Consider the following 12,442-nt stretch of genomic DNA (forward strand, 5'->3'; position numbering starts at 1 on the left):
TGATAGTGTTTTATGGTGTGAATTTAGTGACACTTTAAGAGAAACATAGATATCAGTGTCCTAATATCTGTGTATCAGGAGAAGCATAGAGACCAGTGTCCTGATGTCTGTGTATTAGAAGTATAGAGGTCAGTGGGTCCTGCTGTCTTGGTTTTAGGCTGAGTGGGAAATTTGAGTTTTGTTTGGAGCTTAAATAGGTATAGCATTTGTATAGAACTACAACATTTATAAAACATGTATTATTGATAGTCTTGTTCTTTTGCATATCTTATATTTTCAAAATTTGTCTACAGATCATGAACATCTTGGAAAAGAAAACTAATTAGCGACTGTGTGGGAGAAAAACACAGGAGGAGTTTGTGGGATGCAAACAGAGAATCCAAGAAGACATCCAAGAATCCAAGCATGAGCTGAAGACTAAATAAAAAATAAGAATGGCCTTCTTCGTTCCGTTCAAGCCTCCATATCTGAGGAGTTAGTAATCAATGAATGGTATTCCGTATCAAAAGCCTACAAGTTGTTTATGCCAGTCTGATTTAATCTTATTTGGGCAGTGTTGAGTTAAAGAGTCTGAATTCCTCTTCAGGTTCACTGGACACCCTTAGGGTCATCTTGAACGTTGTATTCACTTGGCTCCCAAAAACTGGAGCTGTAAATTCAGTTCTCACAATCTTTCTGTGTTCTGGTGGCAATTTTAACTTTTCATGGTCACACTCTGGACCAAAACACTGGACTTGTGGCTGCTGAAGACTTAGCCATTTAAGCATGGCAGCTGGAGTGGCTACATGGCTTCCCTTTGCTCGAGCAGCAGCAGTAGGATGGCTACCTCTTGCAAAGAAGCCTATGCCCAAGCCCCCAAGCGACAAAGGGAAAAAAAACGATGAAATACTTGTGGTGAATGTTAGTGGCCGGAAGTTCCAGACATGGAAAAATACTCTAGACCGATATCCAGACACGTTACTGGGCAGCACGGAGAAAGAATTCTTCTTCAACCAAGAGACACAGGAATATTTTTTTGACCGTGATCCTGAAATGTTTAGGCACATTCTTAATTTCTACCGGACAGGCAAGTTGCATTATCCTCGGCATGAATGCATCCAAGCCTTTGACGAAGAGCTGTCATTCTATGGCATTATCCCAGAGATTATAGGAGACTGTTGTCTAGAAGAATATCGTGACCGAAAAAAAGAAAATTTGGAGAGGTTAGCGGAGGACACTGAAGCTGAAATAGGCAGCGATTGCCCTCTCCCTCCCAACAGCACTTTTCGCCAGCGATTGTGGAGGGCTTTTGAAAATCCTCATACCAGCACTATGGCCCTTGTTTTCTACTATGTTACTGGATTTTTCATCGCTGTGTCAGTGATTGCCAATGTGGTGGAGACGGTGCCTTGTCGTCCACCAGCTGGGCGCCTAAAGGACCTGCCCTGTGGGGAGAAATACCAGTTAGCCTTTGTTTGCATGGATACAGCCTGTGTCCTTATATTCACTTTTGAGTACCTCATGCGACTTTTTGCAGCCCCAAGCCGTTGTAAGTTCATGCGCAGTGTTATGAGCATCATAGACGTGGTGGCCATAATGCCATATTACATTGGCCTGGTCATGCCAAACGAGAATGTGAGTGGTGCCTTTGTGACATTACGTGTTTTTCGAGTCTTCCGGATCTTCAAATTCTCCCGGCACTCTCAGGGGCTTCGGATCCTTGGGTACACCTTGAAAAGCTGTGCCTCTGAACTTGGCTTCCTTCTGTTCTCCCTCACCATGGCCATTATCATTTTTGCCACTGTGATGTTCTACGCCGAGAAGGGGACAAGTAAAACGAAGTTCACCAGCATTCCTGCTGCCTTCTGGTACACCATTGTTACTATGACAACACTGGGGTGAGCCATGTGACTTTTTATTTGCCTTGATATGATTATTGCTAAGGCAACCCAAGAGTGGGCCATGTGATCTTTCCTATGAAAGATACAAGAGTTACTATGACAATTCTAGGATGAGTCACTAGATACCATGAACATGTTGGGATGTTTCTCAGGGGGCTGTGCTGTATAAAGGAATCATTAGTCAACTGTGAAAAATAGTGTTGTTGTGCATTAAAAGCCTACACAATCTAGGCTTCTGTACTGCCAAGTGGCCATTATTCTTTCTGTAACTATGTGTAGGAGGGTACTATTTCCAGAAACAGTGTGTCACAGTAGCACCAAGTGCCCTGTAGTTATGGCAGGTCTTGGGAAGTCAATTTCATACAGATTATTTTATTTTTAGATTGTGGATGTGCAAAGTGACGGAATTTATATAAATGTAAGAATGTTCACTGCTAACTGTATATTGACTTAAATAGGTAACACATAGGCACTATACAATGTTTTATGTCTAATGGACAATGTAAAATTAGGAAACATCCTGTACCCAACTCTATCTACAGCCTTAATATCAATGCAGTGTGGATGGATATGTTGTTAACTGCTGCATTTCTAACAGCTCTTTAATTTTGTGACATATCACCTTTATAAAAAACAAAAAACAATACAGCTAAAATATAGGTTAGCTTGGTAAAAGTCACAAATACATTTCATAAATATGTATTCAAAGGTTCTTACATCTATACAAACATTGATATTTGCCCTAGAATATAAATTAAATATAAAGCTACATTCTGGATATCGTTCTCCAATATCAAACATTTAAAAGCATAAGTGCACTTTGTGATGAAAAATCAGTACTGCTCCTACCTAGCATCTGCAGCCAACAAAAAAAAAAAAATCTCAGCAGGGCACTGTGCTTCTGTGATGCAGAGAAAAGTATTTTTCATTTCAGAGGCAATGCAGTGTTTACCAGCTACGAAACGCCATAACTAAGAATTAGACACATGTGCCAAGATTGGAATTGGTACAACTATCCCTGGCTCATGCTCCCGATTCTAATGGAGGAACAGAGTCCCAGGGCTGGTAAACACTGAAGTGAAGAATAGTGAAGAGGTTCTTTTTCTATATCACAGAGGTAAAATGTACACTATATTGGCAAAAGTATTGGAACGGCTGCCTTTATCTGCACATAATCATTAAAGTGGTAATAAAGCCCACTCTGTTAATTTTACCTACAGATAAGCCTATAATAGTGCACTGTTTAGGAGATATTCACCCTGCATGCAGACAGTGACATCACGGGTGCATGCCCACTGAAGGTCCGGCATACCTACTGAAGGTCTGGCATACTGGCATGCGCGGGAGTAATGCCATTGCGGCTCCGGGCAATCACACAGCTGAAGCTTGTGAACCTGGAAGAATGACCAGGGGAAGATGTCAGCCCTCTCAGCGGTGGCCGGGCATCACGGGAGGGCTTAATTCTAATGGCCCGTACACACGATCCGAATATCGTACGAAAAATGTCATCCAAGGAAGAATCAGACAATAAATCAAATTAGTACAGAGCTTTCGAGAGCCGATCATGACAGTTCATCCGATATTATTTTATCAGACATGCACGAAAAATTTTCCTCGTATGATACCAGATTGTACGATTTTTGTTTAGTCAGTACAGTTGTCGTCTGAAAATACATTACAACACATGTTATCACTTCCAATTTTACATGAATCGTACAAGAATTTTTGTGACTTTAATAACCTATTTAATTTCTACTTACAACTATTAAGAGAAAAAAGTCGTACAATCTGTTGTACGATATTCGGATCGTGTGTACGGGGCATAAGTTAAGTATTCCATAATGCGCTAGTATGCAATTGCCTTACAGGTGTTTTTTTTTTTTTACCAGCCGTGGTTTACAATCGTTTTAATGGCGTCCTAATCTTAGTCCGTATTCTTCCAGGAGCGCATTTGTGAGGTCAGGCACTGATGTTGGACGAGAAGGCCTGGCTCGCAGTCTCCGCTCCAATTCACCCCAAAAGGTGTTCTATTGGGTTGAGGTCAGGACTCTGTTCACTATATATTTTATTGAATGACATTATTTGATTTATATTGTAGATTTGTTGTATGCTCTCTGCTATCAATACATGTTTGAGTAGCAGGTGTTCACGTTTATCATATTTAGCGCTGCACTTTACTACTTTGTTTATTCACACACAGATTGATCCTTTGTTGTGCTGGCTGCTATTGTTAGTTATTTGTAGACAGTGTGATTTTCCCCTTCTTTTTTTCTATGAAGTCAGGATTCTGTTTAGGCCAGTCAAGTTCCTCCACCTCAAGCTCACTCATCCAAGTCTTCATGGACCTTGCTTTGTGCACTGGTCCAAATCACTTGGTGGATGGGGGATTATGGTGTGGGGTTGTTTTTCAGGGGTTGAGCTTGGCCCCATAGTTCCAGTGAAGGCGTCGGCATACCAAGACATTTTGGACAATTTCATGCTGTTAACTTTGTGGGAACAGTTTGGGCATGGCCCCTTCCTGTTCCAACATGACTGTGCACCAGTGCACAAAGCAATGTCCAAAAAGATATGGATGAGCGGGTATGGAGTGGAGGAACTTGACTGGCCTGACCTCAACCCGATAGAGCATGAATAAGATAAGGGATGAATAAGAGCAGAGACTGCGAGCCAGGCCTTCTTGTCCAACATCAGTGCCTGACCTGACCTCACAAATGCGCTTCTGGAAGAATGGTCAGACATTCCCCTAAACCTTGTGGACAGCTTTCCCAGAAGAGTTGAAGCTGTTACAGTTGCAAAGGGTGGGCCAACTGATCATTGAACCCTATGGACTAAGGCTGGGATGCCACCAAAGTTGATGTGCGTGTAAAGGCAGGCGTCCCAATACTTATTTTTTGTGAGCAAGGGGTAATATTTTGTCCTAAAGTGCACTTATCCTTTAAGAATAACCTATTTAAAAAATTATGTAAGCAGCTTTAACTGGTTGTTTTAAGGTGCAAGCTCAGGACTATCATGCTCATGTGTGTTCTATTATAGTGAGCCACTGACCTGGAAAAATTATATATCTTCAGAATCCCAACTTTACCGCAGTACTCTTACTCTGGGTTAGTGACACCAAGCTCAAGATGACCGTCATGGAGCTTGCCACCTTTAAAAGCAAGTCTGTAAAAGAAGCTCCTGTATTTTGCCGTGCGTTTTCATGGGCTCAGCTTCAGGGCTTTCCAAAAGATTAGGAAACTGGCAACTGCAGGGATTTAGCTAACTGTAGAGCCAGGTTCATAAGATGAATGGATGAAAGGCAAAACTGCTCAGTGGGTACGCGCTGTCCCCGGAGTCATTTTGAATGCTAAACTTTCATGTTTGACTGGAGTATACGTTTTATAAAAAAAAAAAAAAAGCCCAGTAGGCTTAAAATAATTCTCTTTAAAACTCGTGAATGACACTTGGACCTAAGAAAAGATTATGGAAATAATGAAAAATATTTAATGTCATATTTCGGCAACATGCACAAAGAAAAGGCCTGGCTCCATTTCTTAATTCATTCCGAAATGTGACCCAGATGAAAATGCTGAAGGTATAATGTCATAATTGCTCTGGCGATGTACGAAATCATGTCCAAGCCATTTTTGAAGGAAATGTATCTTCTAGTCATTTTTGGTTTAATAAATCTCTCTCAACAACTCAGTGTCAAAGCGCTCCCCCCAGGTCATCATTTCATTACACACAGCTAACTGGGGGACTGATAAGGAATGAGTTACAGCCAGTAAAATGACCTTGCAGTGATCATTCTGATAAACGTCCCTGTTCGCAGTGCAGGGGTTAACATCAACGTCCATACTCCATTACACAGCTGAATAACAATATGCTGCGGTAATGCATGATGTTGCAACGTAGGGAAAAACAATGGTAAATACTAATGCAATAACAAAACATTACTGAAATCCTTTGTTACGGAACTGCAACACATCCGTTGCTATGCTTATTTCTCTATAATGCTGAGATTTATATATATATGTATATAGAGTAAATTCTATTAAATGTCTGGGTACAACATATCCATGTGGGAGCAGAGGGTAGGTGCCGTTTAAAAAAAATAAGTCTCTGTATCCTACATTATGGCAGTGAGATTGCCGACTTTCTTGCATCTAAGATTTCTACGTCCATTTTAAATTTTGATGAGGATGGCAAATGGAAGTGAGTTACAAGGATTTTTTTTAAAGTGACCGTGTGCGGGAAAAAATTAGGGCGAACAAGTTTGCCCTGCAAAAGAAGGCACAGTATTCTAACCTCTTTAGAGGCCCATGTGTGCTACCTCCTGTCACTGACTTCTACATTTAACACTTCCAGAAGTCTTGGGTACCTGTGTTCTCCCACCACACGGATGTGGTTCCACCCTTCGACTCATTACAGGATTAGCAGTGAAATAGGAATTACATGATGGAAATAAGCAGCTTTAGAGGCTGCAGCGCTAGACAGATAGAAGATAGGACAAGTGGGCTCCCATAGAGGTGTGTACAGTAAAACTTTGGATTGCGAGCATAATTTGTTCCAGAAACATGCATGTAATCCAAAGCACTTGTATATCAAAGTAAATTTCCCCATAACAAATAATGGAAACTAAAATTAATTGTTCCACATCCATTTATTCATAGGTCCTTCCGTTTATAGTTCATATAAAAAGATTATAGCAATGTGATAGGTTAGGTTATGTAACCATAAAATGTCCATCCACAAATGGAAGCCTCCATATAGGGCAGGGGTGTCGAAATCAATTTAGTTGTGGGCATTATGATTGCCCTCAGAAGGGCCAGTTGTATTTGTAAGATTAGATGTCCAGCGCATCCCCTCCCCTTACCTTCAGGGCCGGCCTTTGGGGTGTGCGAGCTGTGCGGCCACACAGGGCACCATGGGGAACAGGGGCGCTGTGCTGCCATCGCAGCTTGCAGAATGTGAGTCGCAGTCAGTTACTCACATGATCATCACAGGAGTCCGACTCCCATGAGTCACAGCAGCAGGCGCTGCCAGGTCTCCCTGCGCGCTGCCAGGTCCCCCTGCCCTGGGACTGGGTGAAGAGCAACGCATCGGTTGCGGCACCTGAAAAAAAATGGCTGCTGCCGGCCCCCGACAGGCACACTGCGCATTTTTAAATGCAAAGCCGCACCGTCCACCGAAAGGTTAGTCAGTTTAGGTGACCAGGGGGCAAGGGGTGAAGATGGGGGCGCCACAGGATTAGCTCGCACAGGGCGCCTGAACACCTAAGGCCGGCCCTGCTTACATGTTAAAAGCCAACCCACCATCAGAAGTTGAGTCCCCCACTCTCCCTTACATCACAGTGCACCCCCCTTTCCTTATGCTGCTTCTGGGAAGAAAAAAAAACACAAGGAAAGAGGCGCCTCTGGGTGCAGTCGTTTGTAAAAGAAGGCTTTAATCAACATAAAAGTAATCATCTCACATTTGTATGAGAGTGGCAGGCATGGTATATGTAGTGTAACAGGGACGTTCCCGGGTGGGCAGCCGTGTGGGTCTCCAGATGACGACTGTGTCCTTTTCCGATAGATGGAAATGCTGGCTCAAAACAAGGCTTGGAACACAAGGAAACCGCCGGCTGCATGGGATGACGTCATCAAAAATTGACACGTTTCGAGAGCAGGCGCACTTGGATGTGTTGGAAAGTCACCCTCCTTTATCAACAGACATAATCTTATGTCTGTTGATAAAGGAGCGCGACTTGCCAACACATCCAAGTGCGCCTGCTCTCAAAACCCGTCCATTTTTGATGATGTCATCCCATGCAGCCGGCGGTTTCCTCGTGTTCGTGCGACGTGGCTCTCAAAACAAAATTGACGTCCTTTTTTTCCCACAAATAGAGCTTTCTTTTGGTGGTATTTGATCACCTCTGCGGTTTTTATTTTTTGTGCTATAAACAAAAATTGAGCGACAATTTTGAAAAAAAATGCAATATTTTTAACTTTTTGCTATAATAAATATCCCCAAAAAATATATAAAAAAATGTTTTTCCTCAGTTTAGTCCGATACGTATTCTTCTACATATTTTTGGTAAAAATTAAATAAAGTAAAAAAATCGCAATAAGCGTTTATTGATTGGTTTGCGCAAAAGTTATAGTGTCTACAAAATAGCAGATAGTTTTATGGCATTTTAATTAATATATATTTTTTACTAGTAATGGTGGGGATCAGCGATTTTTATCGTGACTGCGACATTATGTCGGACACTTTTGGTGCTATTTTGAGACCATTCCCATTTACACAGCGATCAGTGCTATAAAAATGCATTGATTACTGTGTAAATGTGACTGTCAGTGAAGGGGTTAACCAGGAGGGGGCGCTGAATTAAAGTGTGTTCTAGGGATGTGTTCTAACTGTAGGGGGGATGGACTACGTGTGACACGACACTGATCTCTGCTCCCGATTACAGGGAGCTGTGATCAGTGTCTTGTCACTAGGCAGAACGAGGAAATGCTTGTTTACATTAGCAATTCCCCATTCTTCCTCTTCGTGAGACGATCGCGGGACTCCCGGCAGACACCAAGTCCACGGGACACATGGTCAGACTTACGGAGCTGGTGGTGGGCAGGCACGCCCCCGCAACTTCGGGCCTTAAATGCGACGTAAATATATGTCGATCTGCCCATCAGTGCCATTCTGAGGATGTATATAGTCGTGCAGCGGTTGGCAAGGGGTTAATTATTATAAATTTAAATCAATATGAAGTTATTGTCGGCCATTATTGGCACCTTTAGTGCAAGTAAAATGCATCCCTTTAAAATTCTATGTATGTCATCACACTGGTGTTAAATATCCTGCTTGCTGCATTTTTGAGTATGAGTAAGCATCGGTCATCGATGTGAAACGCGTCAGCTCTGTTACCCCACTGTTTGCAGTTTTTTTTGCTGTTGTAGTTTTCGTTTTACTGGAATAAAAGGCACCATTTTTTACACTTTATTGGAGTGCGGCTGTCCATCATCTCCTCCATCTTATTTTTGCTGCATTTTTGGTCAGTTAAAAAAATGCACCAAAAACACTGCACTGCACTTTAGGCCCCGTTCACACCTAAACAGTTTTCTGCTTGAAGCTTGTAGCTCTAAAACGCTCAACAAGCCAAAAACCTATTGATTTCAATGGCCCCTGTTCACATCAGAGCGTTCTGTTGCCTGAAGCAAAACGCCTGAAGCTCAAAAATCTGAAGGGCCTGGTATGGAATTTGGAGGGACCCCAAGCAATTTATTTTTCAATACTGGTTCAGGGTTCCCCTTAATAATCATACCAGACCCAAAGGGGGGAACCCATGACGTTTTTTTTTCAATGACTTTTATCTGTATTGCCAGGAGCCGACAATTCATTATAGCCACGAGTAGTTTTAAATGACTTTTTTTCCTTTAGAAATGTAATTTTGTGCAGGGACTGGTCTAAACATGGGAACAATTTGCCACTTTACAGGCATACTATAGACACACCCATGGACGAAATTTAAAGGAATATTTCATTTTTATTGTTCCACTTTAAGCATTCTTAAAATCACTTCTCCCGAAAAAACTTCAGTTTTTAAACTTTTTTTTGCATCGATACATGTCCCCTGGGGTAGGACCCGGGTCCCCAAACACTTTTTAGGAAAATACCATGCATATTAACCTTTAAAAATTAGCAAGTTCATGTCCCATAGACTTTAACTGTGCCTGAACCGAACCGGGGGTGTACAGCTCATCCCTACTGGTGATGGCAGAAATGAAACCTTTCAAGCATGCATCCCCTTGACAAGCCTGGAAATTACCCTCTCTCTCTTTTTCGGCAAGGTCACACAAGAGCTTTTCATGAAGCTGCAAGTTTAATGTCTGAGATCTTGCAATACAGGTGATCTTCTCCTTAAAAAAAAAACACATTATCTGACAGATTCAGAGTGTTGGGGGCTCGTATAGCTTGTATAAAAACCCTGAGCAAAAATGTACTAATTTATCATCCTTACCCAAGCCTTAGCTATGGAACTGTTACTTGACCTCCTGTATCATTATTACATTTTTTCCATTATTCCCACTGTATACAGTACAAGTTTCAGTGGATGTAGGGTGGCTTCAATAAATCACAGAGGAGGAGAGGATTGGAAGAGGGAGGCGGGGTAGGGTATATGCTACTTTAATAAATTCTTGAAGGTAACCTGTACAGAGCGATTATGGATCCTGCGTTGTTGCCTGTCTATCTATAGCATTGATACATTGCCTTCACTTTACCCTGACCTATTAATGTCTGCATGCTAGTTCCAGGTCAATGACCAAGAGAGTACTGAAGCCAGAGACAACTATACAGTTTACATTTTCAGAAGGAGATCAGCAAGGGTGGCCTCCATATTTCTCCAATTACAGGTTTCTTGTAAATGATAACACCAATAGCAGAAATAAACAGTTCATTATTATATTAATAAAAAAAAAAATAAAAAAGAAAGAAATGCTCTTACAATACTACTAGAATAGATACCCTTTTAACCACTTAAGGACCGGACCAATATGCTGCTAAATGACCCAAGGGGTTTTTACAATTCGGCACTGCGTCGCTTTAACAGACAATTGCGCAGTCGTGCGACGTGGCTCCCAAACAAAATTTGCGTCCTTTTCTTCCCACAAATAGAGCTTTCTTTTGGTGGTATTTGATCGCCTCTGCGATTTTTATTTTTTGCGCTATATACAAAAATAGAGCGACATTTTTGAAAAAAAAATCAATATTTTACACTTTTTGTTATAAGAAAAATCAAGTAAACTAAATTTTAGTGAAACATTTAGGCCAAAATTTATTCAGCCACATGTCTTTAGTAAAAAAAAAAAAACGCAATAAAAAAAAAATAGCTACCTAGCGGGAACAGCGACATTAATACAGCGATCAGAAAAATGATCGCTTAGGCTGCTTTCACATTGAGGCGTGCAGCCGCGGTGACGGTATAGCCGCGCTATTTGTAGCGCGGCTATACCGTCGTATTTACCGCGATATTCGGGCGCTAGCGGTGAGGTTTTAACCCCCGCTAGCGGCCGAAAAAGGGTTGCGGGCGGTATTACCGCGCTTTCCCATTGATTTCAACACACCGCTTCTATATTGCGGTAAAAATGCGGCTAGCAGGACTTTTGGAGCGCTCCTGCTAGTGCACCGCTTCAGTGTGAAAGCCTTCGGGCTTTCACATTGAACACTACAGGGCATGATTTTTCATGCGGTATAGCAGCGCTATTTTTAATGCTGTACCGCATGAAAAACGCCCCAATGTGAAAGGGGCCTAAGTGACACTGGCAATAGGGAGTGAAAGGGTTAACTAGGCCGGTGATCAAGGGGTTAAAACTTTATTAGGGGGGTACGGGGGCTACCCTGAACCTAACACTAACTGCCTGTCACACTGACACTAAATGCAGTGATCAGTACATACCGCATATGATCACTGCATTCAGTGACACTGTGACAGGGGGGTGGGGGGGTGATCGGGGGGGGGGGGGGGTTAATGTGCCTGTGTGTAGTGTAGTGTTGGTGCGACTTACTGTGTGATGTGATCTCTCCTCAGCGGCGGTTGAAAATACCACCGAGAGGAGAGATCACATCACTTCTTCCTCCTGTGTTTACACAGGAGGAGGAAGTGACACGCAGGGGGAGCGCGCGGATTGGCTGAGAGCGATCCGGAGGGAGCGGACAAAAACAAACAGCCGCCCCCTCATCCCGGATCGCTCGGACAGCCACGGGGACCACCGCAGGTACCGGGGGGGGGGGGGTCCCGATTGGACCCCCGACCCACGTCTAGGCAGGGACGTACAGGTACGCCAATGTGCCTGTACGTGCCATTCTGCCGACGTACATGTACATGCGGCGGTCCGGAAGTGGTTAATGTATTTTTATATCATCTTTCTGTAATATAGCATATATCACACTGAAAATGGCAGTGTGATCTTTGGTGCATAATGCTGCTACTCTAACAAAAATCTGCAATAGTGAATGGTGGTGTCACTACAACCATAACAGCTGCTGATACCAATAGAAAGTATCAACCGTCTTCGGAAGAATATTTTTCATAAAAGCAGCTGCGGGAAAAGTGGACTTTGATGCCAAGCCAACCTAAGGTTCTCACTGCAAGCTAGCCACACATTGTCCAAGCCGTCACCGACACCTCCTAGAAATGGCTTTTGATCAGGGGTCAGTGGGTTGGGTTGTTGATCTTGTGATCAGTGCGAGAGCCAGTTGCAGTGGTCACATGAGTTAAGGTGTTAAAGTAGGATTTGTTCAAATATTTTCATATAATAAATGTTTTGGGGTCAATCTGAAACCTTACAAAAGGGGTTTGGGGACCTATGCTCCAAAACGCAGAGATATGACTGGTATGCTTATCTCATGCAATCCTAGTCAAGGGTTTCTTTCAGTTCTTTGGTTTGTAATTTTAAATAAAATGATTATAATAATTTAATATATGTGATTAGACTCAAAACAGCAGACAACACAAGGAGAAAGATGTGTAGGCAGGTCATGGCTGTTGTGAGCATACATTCCAAAAAACAAAAGCATAATATGGCAGTTAAGACCCTAAGGAG

At 42.5% G+C, this 12,442-nt stretch overlaps 1 protein-coding gene across 1 annotated transcript in view; it reads left to right on the forward strand.

Moving 5' to 3' along the window:
• KCND1 (potassium voltage-gated channel subfamily D member 1) overlaps positions 1 to 12,442 on the forward strand; it is a 150,110-nt gene that overhangs the window by 39,561 nt on the left and 98,107 nt on the right. The window contains exon 2 of the mRNA XM_040324270.1: positions 294 to 1,877. Coding sequence (XP_040180204.1) covers positions 766 to 1,877 — 1,112 coding nt within the window. The 5' untranslated portion in view covers positions 294 to 765. The remainder of the gene's footprint in view (positions 1 to 293; positions 1,878 to 12,442) is intronic.

The sequence above is a fragment of the Rana temporaria genome, chromosome 9 (genome assembly GCF_905171775.1).
Source record: "Rana temporaria chromosome 9, aRanTem1.1, whole genome shotgun sequence".
Taxonomy (NCBI): Eukaryota; Metazoa; Chordata; class Amphibia; order Anura; family Ranidae; genus Rana; species Rana temporaria.